This window comes from Cottoperca gobio, chromosome 17, assembly GCF_900634415.1.
Source record: "Cottoperca gobio chromosome 17, fCotGob3.1, whole genome shotgun sequence".
Lineage (NCBI taxonomy): Eukaryota > Metazoa > Chordata > Actinopteri > Perciformes > Bovichtidae > Cottoperca > Cottoperca gobio.
In genome coordinates this window covers 1,416,146-1,430,586 of record NC_041371.1, presented here as the reverse complement: position 1 = coordinate 1,430,586, position 14,441 = coordinate 1,416,146, and the positions used below count along the sequence as shown (strand labels likewise).

General features: G+C 40.8%; 1 protein-coding gene across 1 annotated transcript in view; it reads right to left on the bottom strand.

The window, feature by feature from the left end:
* Positions 1-14,441, bottom strand: part of adcy8 (adenylate cyclase 8 (brain)) — an 87,815-nt gene that overhangs the window by 11,492 nt on the left and 61,882 nt on the right. Inside the window, 6 exon segments of the mRNA XM_029453256.1 lie at positions 2,650-2,808; positions 7,201-7,279; positions 9,331-9,503; positions 10,820-10,912; positions 11,774-11,975; positions 12,306-12,406. Coding sequence (XP_029309116.1) covers positions 2,650-2,808; positions 7,201-7,279; positions 9,331-9,503; positions 10,820-10,912; positions 11,774-11,975; positions 12,306-12,406 — 807 coding nt within the window.

The window sequence follows — 14,441 nt, the reverse complement described above, 5'->3', positions numbered from 1 at the left end:
AGACAAGAACGAACTTCCCACTTCCTGCATTGCAATGAACATGAATTGTGATGCGCAGAGTCAGGGTCGCACCAGCTGATCCTGCGCTCCCACAGGACGACTTCTGCTCTGCTACATCTGCCCGGGTCAACTGTACGTGCTGTTACTGTGAAGTGGAAACGTCTAGGAGAAACACCAGCTCAGCGATGAGACACACACAAGCTCACAGGACCAGAAATCAACGGCCCTCAGTTGCATCACCTGCTCCTGAGTTGTACTGCCTCGGGAAGCAACGTCTGCACGAGAACTGTGCGTCAGGAGTTTTACTCAAGCCTCACATCACCATGTGCAGTGCCAAGAGTGGGCAGCGATGTGAAGCTCACTGCCACTGGACTCTGCAGGAGTACAAGTGTGTGTTCTGGAGTGATGAGTCACACGTCACTACCTGCCTGAAGGCAGAGTGACGACGGCAGAGTTTACTGGAGATTTCAAAGGAAATATTAAGGCAGCAGCTTTTAATTCTATGTCAGACACACAGAGTCCTGACCTCAAGCCCATCCTGTGAGCCAGACCTGCCCACCAGCACCGGTGTTGGACCTCACTGGTGTAATGTTCCAGCCTCCACCTGCTTTAACCGCCCTAAAACCATCCAAAACCGGCCGGGTCCGGTCCAAGTGTAAAAATCATAGACGAGACATTAACTTCAGATGTGTCCACTGAATGTGTTGTGTCTTTGTAGACACACTGTGATGTGTACCTTGTAATGCTCATGTATAAATGATCAACTGAAGCATAATATTCTTCGTCAGAAATGTCAGGTTGTTCATAAGGTTTTGTAAAAAGATATTTCATTAAATGTGAACATTTTCAGAATGAACTTTTTTGCACTAAAACAAAAAGGGAAAGATTAATTACTGTTATTACAGGTTATTGTGCTGTGATGCTACTGTGATGCTACTGTGATGCACGTGGCCCCTGATCTAAAGTCACACAGATCACGAAACACCTGAACAACTGTGCTTATTGATTCACTGTTTGTGTCATGTGATTCAGAGGAAGCTACTCTCTTTCTGGTGCAGAGTAAAATCCCCATAATGCATCACGTTTGTGTGAGCATACCATATTTGAAATTCAAATACAATTGCAAATTGCAAATATACCTTTTTGCACAGCGAGTTTCATTCTTTTATTGGATTTTGTTTTCGGCCATTCTGGGCCACGGGGGTAAAATACTTCCTTGCTCGGACCCTAAACCCATCTTTGAACTCAACCTTCATTTTGATCTTGACTAAACATCTGTAATGTTTTATGCCTGCGTCGCCATCACAGTCACAGATATAAACACCTGTTTGTCACCATACATGTAGAAGCCTCGATATTACGCTGTGTTAGAGGGTTAAGATATGTAGTGCAGGTCATATTCATCCAAACACATTCAATACGAACTTATCATACGATCTAAAGCACTCAGGTATGATCTGAAAATGAAATGAAAGTCCTTTAGTAAAAGGGTTGAAACATGCACGAACACGGAGACAAATCTCATCCGTGTAATGTGTGTGTTCCCACTTTTACTGAGTGTAGAGCAGCTCTATTCAAAGTGCAGCAGAGACGAGGAGAGCAAAAAGAGAAACATGGAAAGTTTGGTTCAGCTGAGTCTGTGAGGGAAACACAAATCAATGTGTTCCTGCTGCCGACTGACAACATGTTATTCAAATCAAATCAAATGCATACGACCAAGAAAAACTGTGCAGCTGAATGAACCACCCCAACAATTCTCTCTCTCTTTCACTCTCTGTCGCTCTCTCTCTGTCGCTCTCTCTCTCTCTGTGTTGCTCTCTCTCACTCTCTCTCTCTCACTCTCTCTCTATGTCGCTCTCTTCCCCGTTGCTCTATCTCTATGTCGCTCTATCTCTATATATTTATGTCACTCTCTCTCTCTGTCGCTCTCTTTTCTCTCTCTCTCTCTGTGTTGCTCTCTCTCTCACTCTCTCTCTATGTCGCTCTCTTCCCCGTTGCTCTATCTCTATGTCGCTCCTATCTCTATATATTTATGTCGCTCTCTCTCTCTGTGTTGCTCTCTCTCTCACTCTCTCTCTCTCTCTATGTCGCTCTCTGTCGCTCTCTCTCTCTCTGTGTTGCTCTCTCTCTCACTCTCTCACTCTCTATGTCGCTCTCTGTCGCTCTCTTCCCGGTTGCTCTATCTCTATGTCGCTCTATCTCTATATATTTATGTCACTCTCTCTCTCTGTCGCTCTCTTTTTTCTCTCTCTCTGTCGCTCTCTTTTCTCTCTCTCTCTCTGTCGCTCTCTTTCTCTGTCGCTCTCTCTCTCTTTCTCTGTCGCTCTCTCTCTCGAACACTTTCAGGTGGTTTTGCTGCAGCAGTACAAACCTCATATTGATGTCACCAAGTGACAAGTCAAGTTATTGTCCCATGGTGAGAGAGTCAGTTCCTAAAAAGCATTGATAAAAATATAATGTGACTTTGAGATCTTTTGCATTTAAGTTAGTTGTTCTTGAACAAACTCAGGCTTTTAAACACATCGACATGGAAGAGATGTGTATTTCTACAAGACAACAGTCAACTGGCAAACAAACAAATAAATATAAAGTCAAACTAGTCATTGTGATGTTTCATGACAGTGAGGGGAGACTGGGTTTAGTGCAGACCTCGTTGTCGCGGTCCTTCTCCAGGAAGTGTCGGGCAACATGGCTGGGCAGGATGTTCCTCAGCATGTTCTCGTTGTGTTCTCGTAGCTCCTTCATCTCGTTGATTTCCTCTTTGGCCTGAACGCGCCACAGGAAGTCCAGCCGGGCAGTGTACTCCAGCTGAAGAGGCAAGAAACACAAGAGAAGTTAGTGTGTCTTTGCTATAACCCCTCCCCACATGATCATATCTCCTCGGTGTGGTCGCAAATCATCTCGTGGACTTCCAGCAGCTTATAGAGAAACACTTCAGGTTTAAAAACAAGCTTTGAAATACATTTCCTTCTCAAAACAAATCCGTACCGACAAATGTGCTGCAGTTGAACACATGTATGATTCACACAGACTCCCCCTGACCCTGCTAACACTGCCTGATGCGGTCACTGGAGATTCCTCTTCACACAGACAAACAAGGTCAACTCTGTGTTACTGTCTATATTCTCCAAACATTTGGAGCTTCTATACTGTGAAGGGTGGTGATGGCCTAGTGGTCTAGTGGTACGCCTTCCAAACAAACCATAGAAGATCGGGAGTTCATTACCCTTGTACCCCTTGTACCCATTGTACCCCTGAGCAAGGTGCTTAACTCTGAGCTGCTCCAGGGAGACTGTCCCTGTACTTAGTTCACTGTAAGTCCCTCTGGATAAGAGCGACTGCTAGATGACCTGTAATGTACTGTAAAGAATCCATACTTCTCTTTTCAGACTTTCCAAACAGCTTAAGAACGTAAAGATCAGAGGAAAGTCTGCTGTTTGTGGATGACGGCATGGCTGAGCTGCAGCTAAATGAAAGAATCTGTTAAAGGTTGGATCAATTATGGAAACCCGAGAGAGTACGATCAATCTGAAGTGCAGCAATGGATTCTAATGTGCAACACAAATTGCTTTTCTGAATGCACAATTAATACAAAGTCATTTGAATACATTAGAGACGAATAAAAGTCGGTATCATTTAGTTTAAACTAGCAGAAGAGAGAGGGGGGGGGGGGGATTTCTGATATTGAAAATTAATTTGGGGGGCAGGCAGATAAGCCTGTGAGAATTAAAGCGTCTCTTTCTGTCGATCGGCGGAAACAGTTTTGTGATTAATCTTATTGTCAATTAGTATCAAACTTAAATCTCATTTTCTCTTCTAATCAGGGAGTCTGCAGGGATGATGACATGGTGGCCGGTGACATAACGGGTCGCTGAGGCATGCACGCACGCACACACGCATGCACGCACGCACGCACACACACACACACACACACACACACACAAGGAATGTTTGTGAGTGTGGAGCGCAAATAAGAAACATTTCTCTTCAACTTTCTGCTCGAAGTTATGGCTAATATGTTACATTATTATTCTGTTTGAGCTCATTTTACAGAAGATACTTTCACCGAAGTAAAAGTTTTATTTGAACTCAAATCACTTATAAAAACTCACTTTTATCAGGAAGCTTTTTCTTTATTTTTAACAATCATAAGAAGCTGTTTGTTTGTTTTGTGCTCCTGGTTGTTTGATCGTTGCCTCCCCCAGGAGGGCGTGTTTGTTTGTCCGTCTGCAGGATTACAGAAAATCTACAGGTCTGATTTTCAGTGCAGCGTGGGACAAAACACGTTACTTGTTTTAGCAGATACACGTTTCATCTTTCAATTTGGTCAACATTGCGAGATGCAGTTGTGCTGCATTAATCGGGTGCATCTGAGCAATAACTTAGATCAGGGGTCTGCAACGTTTTTCAGGCCAAGGACCCCCAAACTGGTGTAGCGTTGCGCAGGGACCCCCTACAATATATATTGTATAGAAGAGGCAATAGGCTTTTTTTTAATTGGTTTATCTACAAACAATTTTGCGACCCCCCTGCAGTACCTCCGAGGACCCCCTGTTGAAGACCTATGACTTAGAACACATCTTCTTGTAGCGTCCGTGTTGTTCCCACATCATCGAGGAGCGTGTGAATGCACCGTTGGCAAATGATTCTCATGTTTTTCTTGTTCGCCCGACTTCTTTCACGTAAATGCTTAGATGCGTAGATACTTTTCACCTTTGGAATTGGCAACAATTTGAAAACTCAGCTGTGTCTTCAGCCTGCGGTGCATCGTTCATATCTTTATAGAGATTACTGAAAGTTACTTTTAGTTAAATGTATTATATAATCATAATCCTTTCTGAGAAGCAGAAGAGGGCGTGGAGTGATGCTTGATGTTTGTTGTTGTGCGGCCACAGAACCTCTCAGTGAGGGTGTCGGATCGGGTGGTGGGACATTAGAGACTTTGGTTTCCTGTCTCTTAGTCGACATAGTTTATATTTAAACATCTTCTGCTTCAACATTAGGAGTAGTATCCGTAAACGAACTTTAACTATCGACGTGTCTGATCAGGAAACACGACAAACCCATTCTTCAGTTTGGACGTCTTGTTATTATTTTTACTCCGTGGCGTTCATCAGGGGAAGCGATAGGTCGACTGGACTTAATATATTCAGAAGAGAGAAGTGGTGTCAAAAAACGATCACCTAATCATTTCAAAATAAGAGCCTTGTCTGCAGCATTGTAATAAAAAGCTTTGTGTTCACTGTGCTTGATAATGTAATTACTGCTGTGACAGGAAGCAGCGTTCATGAAGAACAACCTCATCGGGCGCCGGCGCTGCCGTCACTTCATCACGTAAAAATCAACATCATACGGCAGGACACATATCAATACATATTCTTGTTTTACTTAAAGTTCAATGCACAATAATACAGTTCAGGAGAAGAGACTGGGAGTTTAATGTTTAACACTGAATAAGAGGCCACAAAATAAAATCACTAAAATGTCTCTTTTGAGCTTTTATTTTTTAAAGCTTTTGTCCATTTTCTCAACAAAACACGACGGCTGCTGCGAGTTTTTGACTCCAAAAGCTGCTTCATCGATGAGTCTGGTGATGTAGTACATCAGATTCACTGTTAGATCTTTGGCACATGACTCATGACTCATGTTTATTACAGGCTGTAGTTCTCTGCAGTACGACGAGCTGCTGTTGTTTCACTTTGTACCCAATCAAGTCTTATTTATTAATGTTCCTCTCTATTATCTCTAATTTAGGCCTTAAAACTAAAATTATTAAGACTGCAGTGCTAATTTGGTGACAGCTGGTAACTGGTTAAAAAATGAAATAATTATGTTGGTAAAGACCAAAGATGGACGACATGACAGTGGCTGGCTGCGTTCATGTCGCGAACATTTCGTACGTACAGAACTTAAACTCAAAACGAACGTGGGATACGCGACGTAGCATCATGTGCACACTAACGTATAATTAAACTCAAGTATCTAAAAAGGCCTCTAAATAGTATTTCATATTGCAGATGATTATAAAACTGTTGCATAAATATGAGGCCTTTATGTAACCAAAAACAAATCTGTGTGGTATAAAATATCATTTGAATATATGTCATTTTCAGACCGTGTTGTACTGCGACGAGAAATAGAAGAGATAATTTAGAATATGTTGCAGAACAAAGCAGCGGAGCCATTGTGTTTAAAGCTCAGCCCATTAACACTGCACTAAGCACTAAAAACACTCATTTTGCACACTGGACCTCCCTGCAAAGAGTAAATCGTCTCTTTGATATGCGCCGCTGCATCTCACACAAACAGCTTTTCAGAGCGGTGAGCGTTCTCGCCTCGTGCTGTGAGCTGTCATTGTGTCTGCTTTGCCAAACAAGTGCTAGAATTGACCCAGAGGAAATCAATATGCCACTGGATGACTTCAAATGTGGCTGTCTTCTGCTTTTATAGGGCTACAAAGGAGCCTCAATTACGGCCGTCTCCCCTCCGTGTCTGACCGACACCGAGCCGCTGAACTGCATGATCAAAGGTTGCCATAGCGAGAGCATGAAAGCACCGCGGTGACACCAGTTTCCATCAGGCGGCTGACTCTGATTGCGCCTTTATGAAAATGGCTGATATAATGTAGCACATGTTCAAACAAAGTGTACCTGAAGAATATCAGATATTACACGGCAGTAACACCGGACAGGATGGCTGATGTCATCGAGGATTACCCTCTGCAGTGCCAGTGTGTCGTATTGAAAGGGGTCAATGAGCACAAACGTTTTTAAGTAACCTGAATGCCGGCTGCCGCCTGAATGTCGGGGTTTGGTGAGGATGTTCTCTGAGCAGGTGAAGGTCCTGAAAGATACCAAAGTGTATTTTAAGCTTCTAGACCCCCTTCAGGGAACTGCAGCCGGTATCTATGCTCTCTTCAAAACCACCAGAGTCCATTGACAAAAAGAGTCATTTAACGTGGCAGGTCGGTGGGTTAGTTTGTGTTATTGTCTAATTGTTTTCTTTCTTTTCCTCTCCGGTAAGTGGCACGGCTCATATCCTCTCAGAAGAACGGAGAACGATGCGTCTCTGTGAAGACAATGATCTCCGTATATCAAGTACAACACAATTCTCCAGTGCTCCCTTAAAAGACTCGCAAGGACACGCCTATGGTTGAGGTCTGGTTCCGTTCAGGTGACCAAACAAAGAGTGCGATCTTACCTGCTGGCCGTGGTAGAACACAGCCAGGAGGAACATGGCCATCAGGAGCAAAGACGTCTCTTTGGTCCCCAGGAAGTTTCTGTTGGGACAAGAAGAGAGAAGAAGACTCTGCTGAAAGAAGAGTTGTGTTCATGTCACACACAAAGTGTAGTTTGTCGAGCAATAAGCAGTTCAACGTGGGTTTTGTTTGTTTTGCAGCTCGACATGTGACCACACAATGCATCACTTAGTTTATAACAAACAAAGACATATAACAAAGATCTAATCTTACATATTAATCTGGGTCTTATCATATAACTCAAGTTCAATATTGAATTGACACAATTGAGAGAAAGTGAGCGTAGAAAGTTGAGTTTTTAGAAGTATTTTTCAAGAAGACACATTTTTCTCGTCTAATCCTGTTCAGTTTGTTGTGCACAGCAGGAGCCTGACGGGGAGAAAACCTCCATGACTCTTTTACTGTTCCACTCCCAAAAGTGCAGAGAATAAGGACATGTGAAATACAGTCTGACGTCTTTAGTATTCAAAGGATGCCACAGAAACACAAAGATCATTGTCTCCCTGCTAAACAGGGTCATAGGAGGATATATATCGATTAAACATACAGATGTACATTTCACAGGTGTAGAGCGATGCTTGGGTTTCAACAGGCTGCATCAGTAAGCCAAAAAGAAAGATTTGAAATGCGCCATTGATACCCACAGCACACAGCACCACACACATCAAACGTCAAAGTACAGAAGCAGCGATGATCTCATCCAGCGTACAAATGAGATACATCTGCTTTTCTTATAGTGATCTGATTTGAATCATCTGCATTTTAAGTCTCCTCACGCTCTAAACAAGTGTCATGGATGCTGCAGTGAGATCACACAGAAGTGAACCGGCTGGAAAAACACACACAATGAGCTGCGAGTTACTCAACATCATCTTGGGAATGAGAAAAGATTGTATTGGGCGTAAACAAACAAAGTCTGCCACTGAGAAGCTGTTGATATTAATTCTACTTCACAATAGAACTAACTAATTCATTCACAGCGTGGTTTTCATGAATTTTCGCACAAATAAATGAAATATTAAGCTCCACGACTCGAGTCTGGAACGTTTTGCAGCTGAAATCACACAATGCTGTTCCGTGACCTTCTCTCTCGTATCACAGAGGGCCATAAAGAAATGAACCGGACTACCCTCAGCTCCCCATGGCGCTCGTATGGAAACCTTTTCTTCACAGGTTATATATGCTCAGGATGCCTTCATACATTGTCAATATAAAAAGGTCAAGGTTCTATAACTGAGAACCCCTGATATGAGTTTGCATTTGCAGAAAAAAGGTCATCGTGGCTCCCTGATGTGTTTTAGAAGAGGTGATGAAACTAACAGGACGTTAATGTACCTGTCTGTACTTTAACACGCTTTGTTAATAGTTTCACCAACATTACTAAAATGTATGCAGAAAATGCTATATCATCTAATCAGATCATGAAGTGTATATGAAAGTCATATTTTCTACTTAAGTTCCAGGACAACTGGAAAGTGAAGCCGATGCAGAAGTACGTTAAACCTGCATTCTGCATAAAATGTCTGATTGTATAGAAGTCTATGAGAAAATGACTCGACTTTCTCACTTGATTTATTGTGAGTTTATGTCTCAATCAGTAGTTTCAAGCCTTCTTCAACACAGCATGGCGTTCATTTAGTAAATTATTTAGATTAAAACGATGCAGCAGCATATGCTTTAGGGCGGGGCTACCTTGTGATTGACAGGTCACTATCACGGTGTTGTTCAGCATTCGGTTTTACTAAAAATAATTTTTTTCCGCTAAGAACATTACAAACAAGCTTCCTAACAAGCTATCTTGCTAGTGCTAGCATTAGCTGCTAATGGTAGGCTACCTGCCCCTGTCGGGCCTTGCTCTCCTCAGCTCCACCCACTCGTCCAAATATGGACAAAACCAAGATGGCAACCCTTCAAGGCTTTAAAGCGTCAGTCCACAAACAAATTAGTGACATCAGCTACGCCCACTTCCTGTATACAGTCTATGAACCAGGAACTACATATCCAAATGCACGTTGACATCCAAACATTACACGGATGTGTGATGGTTGAACATGTCATTCTAAAGCACTCACTCTGTGTTGTTGTGCACGGTGTCGTAGCGAACAAACAGCGAAGTGTAGAAAGCTTCGGTCAGCAGCGAGTAGATGGCGATCATCACCAGCAGCACCGCCAACTTCAACACCGAGTTCAACCGCAGGAACACCGCACACGTCACCATCGCCAGGACCCCCGTGAACACAAAATACTGCGAAAACAAGCACATTTATGCTTAATATGAGGTCCATGGTCAGTTACTTCATGAGGTTACTCCACTTGTCAGGACATTCAGAAGGAAAAGTGAAATTCTGTTCAGACATTCATACTTCCTTCCTGGATGAACTGTAGTAACTTTGGTTAGCGCCATCATCATCAGGTCAAAGATTTATATTTGCAGAACTAATGACCTCACCTGTGCTTTGTGTTTAGAGCTAATTAGCTAATGTTAGCATGCTAATATGCTAAACTAAGATGAAGACGGTGACAATTATACCTAAACATCAACATGTTAGTATTGTCAAGTATGTAACACTTAGTATTTCTCTGCATGGTTTTAAAAAAATATTCAAAGTTATTCTATCTCACAGAAGATTTTGAAAAGCTAAGCTTTTTAAAGAAGTAATGGGCTCAGCATTCGAGCGATTTAATATTGGATTTCCATAATTGTGGGGAACTAATAAGATATAAAACTGGTCAAATTGAAGCAGCAAAGGAAAAGATATCCTGACTTTTTAGTCTCTGTTAAGGTCAAGCTCTAAACACTTCAGACTACATTTCCCAAAATGCAACTCTCTAGCATCTTTTCCCCGTTTAGACTTGACAAAGCTCCTCCAGAGTCACACAACATATTGAACAAACGTTTTCACAGGTTGATTTGTGTTAATCATCATATACTAAGGATATAAAACTCGTTGTCCACGCCATGTTTTGGCGAGTTATGAGAATATCCGGGAAGACACTAAAACATTTTAGTACTTAGTAATTGATTTTTTATGAAATTTTGCCCTTTCTATATATATATATATATATATATATATATATATATATATATATATGTTTCTAAAGGGATGTTTCAAAATGCACATATTAATATGTTTATGGAAACATGGCTGATGGATATCTGATGATTTGGCTTTTTTCTAATCTAATCTTCCACATTTGAGCCATAAAAAAGAGTCAATAATCTTTTTTTATGAATCTACAAACTGCTCTTGTTTGTACACACCATGTTTTTCCATGCAACCATACGTGACCCAACCCAAGCTTGCAGCTATAAAACATTTCACTCCCTTATTGAGCGCATCAATCAGCTGCATATATTGTGAGCAAAATAACATAATGGATGTTTTCTCCGTGACGTCCTGACGGCTCCATCAGTCGCCGTAGTCTGAGGCGAGACCTCCCTCTGGGCACGAGCAGATGTTGAGGATGTTTAATTCATCATTTTGCCGTTGTCGCAGAAGCGGAAAAAAACACAACAGATGGACCTAACTGCAAAATTCAGACACCTCATTTAGTCGGTACCTCTGGGTAGAAGCAGATATCTGGGATGGAGGACGACTCGTTGTACGTCTGGTTGCTGAAGGTGCTGTCGGACTTATCGAAGTCGCACCACAGCTGTGAGAGACGGACAGAAGGGATTGTTGTTGTACAGTATTAAAACGATGCAAGATCAGCAAAAACATACCCAGAAACCCTTTCAGGGGTTTTCACAGGTCTATGAAAGAACCTGGTGCAGCAGGAGAGCAATGTTTGGGACATAATTATATAATAAGGATTTCTTTTATCTTGAATCACTTGAGTAGCTTCTATAAGAAACAGAAAGTCACACAATGTTCAGACTCAATGTATCTGCAACATGTTGACTGAAAACATATTTTATTTGCTTCTCTGCAACATCCGCTTGTGGCAACGAAGGCATGATTAACGTCTTTATGGTTCCTTTATGGCAACTCAAAGCACTTACTGATGCTGAACATCAAGAACTCAGGATGTAAAAATGGATTTTTAAACAAATCGTTATTAAGAACCGTTTGCATTTTGTGTTTCTCCAGTTTGAGTTCATTCACACAAACAAACCTCTCCAAGGCTCTGCTTCTTTGGGATTAGTGGGCCATTTGTTCTTTGACTATCCGATCCCTTTCTCACCAGTTGAGGCCTCAAGGTTGTTTTACACACTCTGCTTTATACATCCAGAGACTTTGCCTCACCAAAAGCTTATTATCTGCTTGTTAGTTAAGTAATAAGCACCTGGCACCGGCGTATCAGGTCAAATGGAGTCAATTAGTTTGAAATATTGAAAAAAGGCTTTTGAATAAATTAAACTCAAAGTTATGAAAGAGTCACTTAATGCTTCCACAGCACTGACACAACTCACAATGCTCACTGCCTCTTTTTTTACAGGGTCTGGCTTGGCTTGAAGAACGAGGAAGAGTCACAAATGTGTATCAATCCATGGCTGAAAAAGAGGAAACTCACTATATTGATCATGGCTGCCAGGAAGTTGATGAGGATGGAGATGAAGATGATGACGTTTCGCGCCGTGTACGTCTCGTTGATCCAGCAGCAGGCTTTGCGCAGGACGAGTGGCAGACACTTGTAGTCTTCCGCCGTTGTAACCAGGACCAGACAGCAATGGAGGACGATGAGGACCGAGAACTGGATCACCATGGTTACCATCCTGCAGAAACACAATAAATGGCAAAAGAAAACCACAGAAAACATTTCAATATATGTAAATCTCTAAAATACATTAGTATTTTATATTTGCATGATTAGATATCCCAAATAAAATAACTTTATCTCTATGAGAACAGATCTTCCACATCTCGAGGGAGTTTCTTTATCAGCTGTTCTGAAATATAGAAATATGTTCTCAAGGTTTTCTGTTTCTCAAACATAAATATGTATCTACTATAATAATAACTTCCACACATTCTGCAGAAGATACAAATCTAATCCTACAACATGTACTTGCTCAGAATGATCTGCCATGTTCACAGTCTGTTACCTGGCAGAGGGAAGCAAGCCTTGGATGGTGGTGATGAAGATGAGCACGATGAAAGCGCACACCAGGTTGGACTTGAATACCTCGTCCCTCATCTGTGAGTACTGCGCCGTGAAGAGGAGAAGAAGAAGAGATAGAAGGAGGAAGAGGAGGTGAGGGGAAGATGGAGAAAAAAAGTTTTCAGACAAACAGAGAAGACTGAACGCACTGAAATGCACCTCAAACACATCAATGCACTGCCGCCGAAGCATTCAATGGTTCAACCACAAGCGTTAGAGAGAGACACGAGCCGGTGGGTTAGCTGTGGGGTCCTGGGGAAGGTGCAAGCACAATGTTACTAAAACTAAATGTGAATTCTCTGGATTTGAGACGTATTAGATAATGAACTTTATATAAAGTGCATTTATGTTAAGTTAGTACAACTAAATCAGGTTTGAGGTTTTATATACTTTATCTTAGTAACAGTATGAGAGTGCTGCAGGACTGAGTCCTAAAACCTGGAAATGAGTCAGCATCTCTTGCACTTCCCTCGTCTCAAAGTCAAAGGGCTTTTGGTCAGAAGCCTGAAATAAGAACTGTGGTTAATAAAAGGTTTCTTTCTACAACATAAAATACGTCTGTTGATATGTCAGTTGTGAATCTTGAAGCTTTTACTTGCTAACAAGTGGCTAAATGAGCTAACTGGTCCCTCTTTACAGCCTCACTGTGTGTAAACTACACTTAAACTTTCCAAATTGTAGCTTTTTTAACTTGTAGTATTTTCCAATTGTAGTTTTGTTTGATTGTCGAAGTTGAAAGATAAAACTTTGTGGCTGTGATGTTGAAGTGGTGCCACAGCGATTGCATTTACGCTTCAAAAATGCTAAAAGTCCATTTCAGTTGTGAAGATTATCCTACTGATTATCTTACTGAACACATTGTTTAAGAGTTGGATCTTTTTCATCAGTTGTCCTTGAAATTGTTCAGCATTTTGGGATTTTCTTACAACCAGTTGGATGAGAACATGACTGAGATAGTTTACTTCATTACTGTTCTTGGTTGTATTGAACACCCTGCACCGATGTACTGTCAGACTCTCCAGACAATCTGACTCATCTCCATCGTAATCTTTCCACCCCCACGACCCCCATGACCCCCGCTGCCCCATCCTCGCTCTGTCTCTTTCTCAAAGGGTGCTGGGAAATTAGCAAGAGGAGGATTCACATTTCGTCACAACTTTGTCAGAAGAAGAAAAAAACGAGGGAGGCCAACAGCAAATCACTGCACACTTACTAAAGAGGTTAAGAGGTACCAACAGAAAAAAATAGGTTCTTGGAAAAGATTTGATATGGAGGGGGGGGCATATGAAGGTCAACTCAAAGTCAAAGGTGAGTTTATTCATGGTTAAAATAAAAGGGGACAGAAGCTACAGAAGTGCATTCATCAAAGAAAAAGAACATTCTTGTGATTATGACTTATCTAGAATATATATACTGTATACATATATATATATAATATTTAGAATAACTGTTTCAGTGGAATTTGTTGATATGTAAACAACATATCTGAGTTTACACATTCACAGTGTTTATGTGCCTCTACCTTCAATCACTCCACAGAGGAAATAAAGCAAATGAACCTTTTAGAAATCCTGTTTTCCACTTTTATTTTCATTCTAGTAGCTTTATCTTGTTCCCTATTCTGACAATATTTATATATATATATATATATAAATATGTGCAACTATAAACAACATATAGTCTTGAGTTTGACTATATACATAAGCATGATTTCCAATGACTATTTTAATTCTGCTATTTAATACTATTTGTAATGCTACTTCAGACTCATTTACATCGACACCTGGATTATTGTTCTGTTGTTCTGTAAATGCTTTTGTTCTGTCTAATCTTGTACGATGTTTTTTGTTTTTGCTGTGAAACACTTTGGGCTGTAATTCTTCTATGAAAGGTGCTCTACAAATAAAGCTTATTATTATTATTATTATTATTATTAATATTATTATTATAATATATATATATAAATATAAAACAAAGATATTTATTTAAAAAAAGATATATATATATAAATATACATATAAATATATATAAATCTAAATATATTAAATATATACTAAATTCAGCTGATACGTTTGGTATC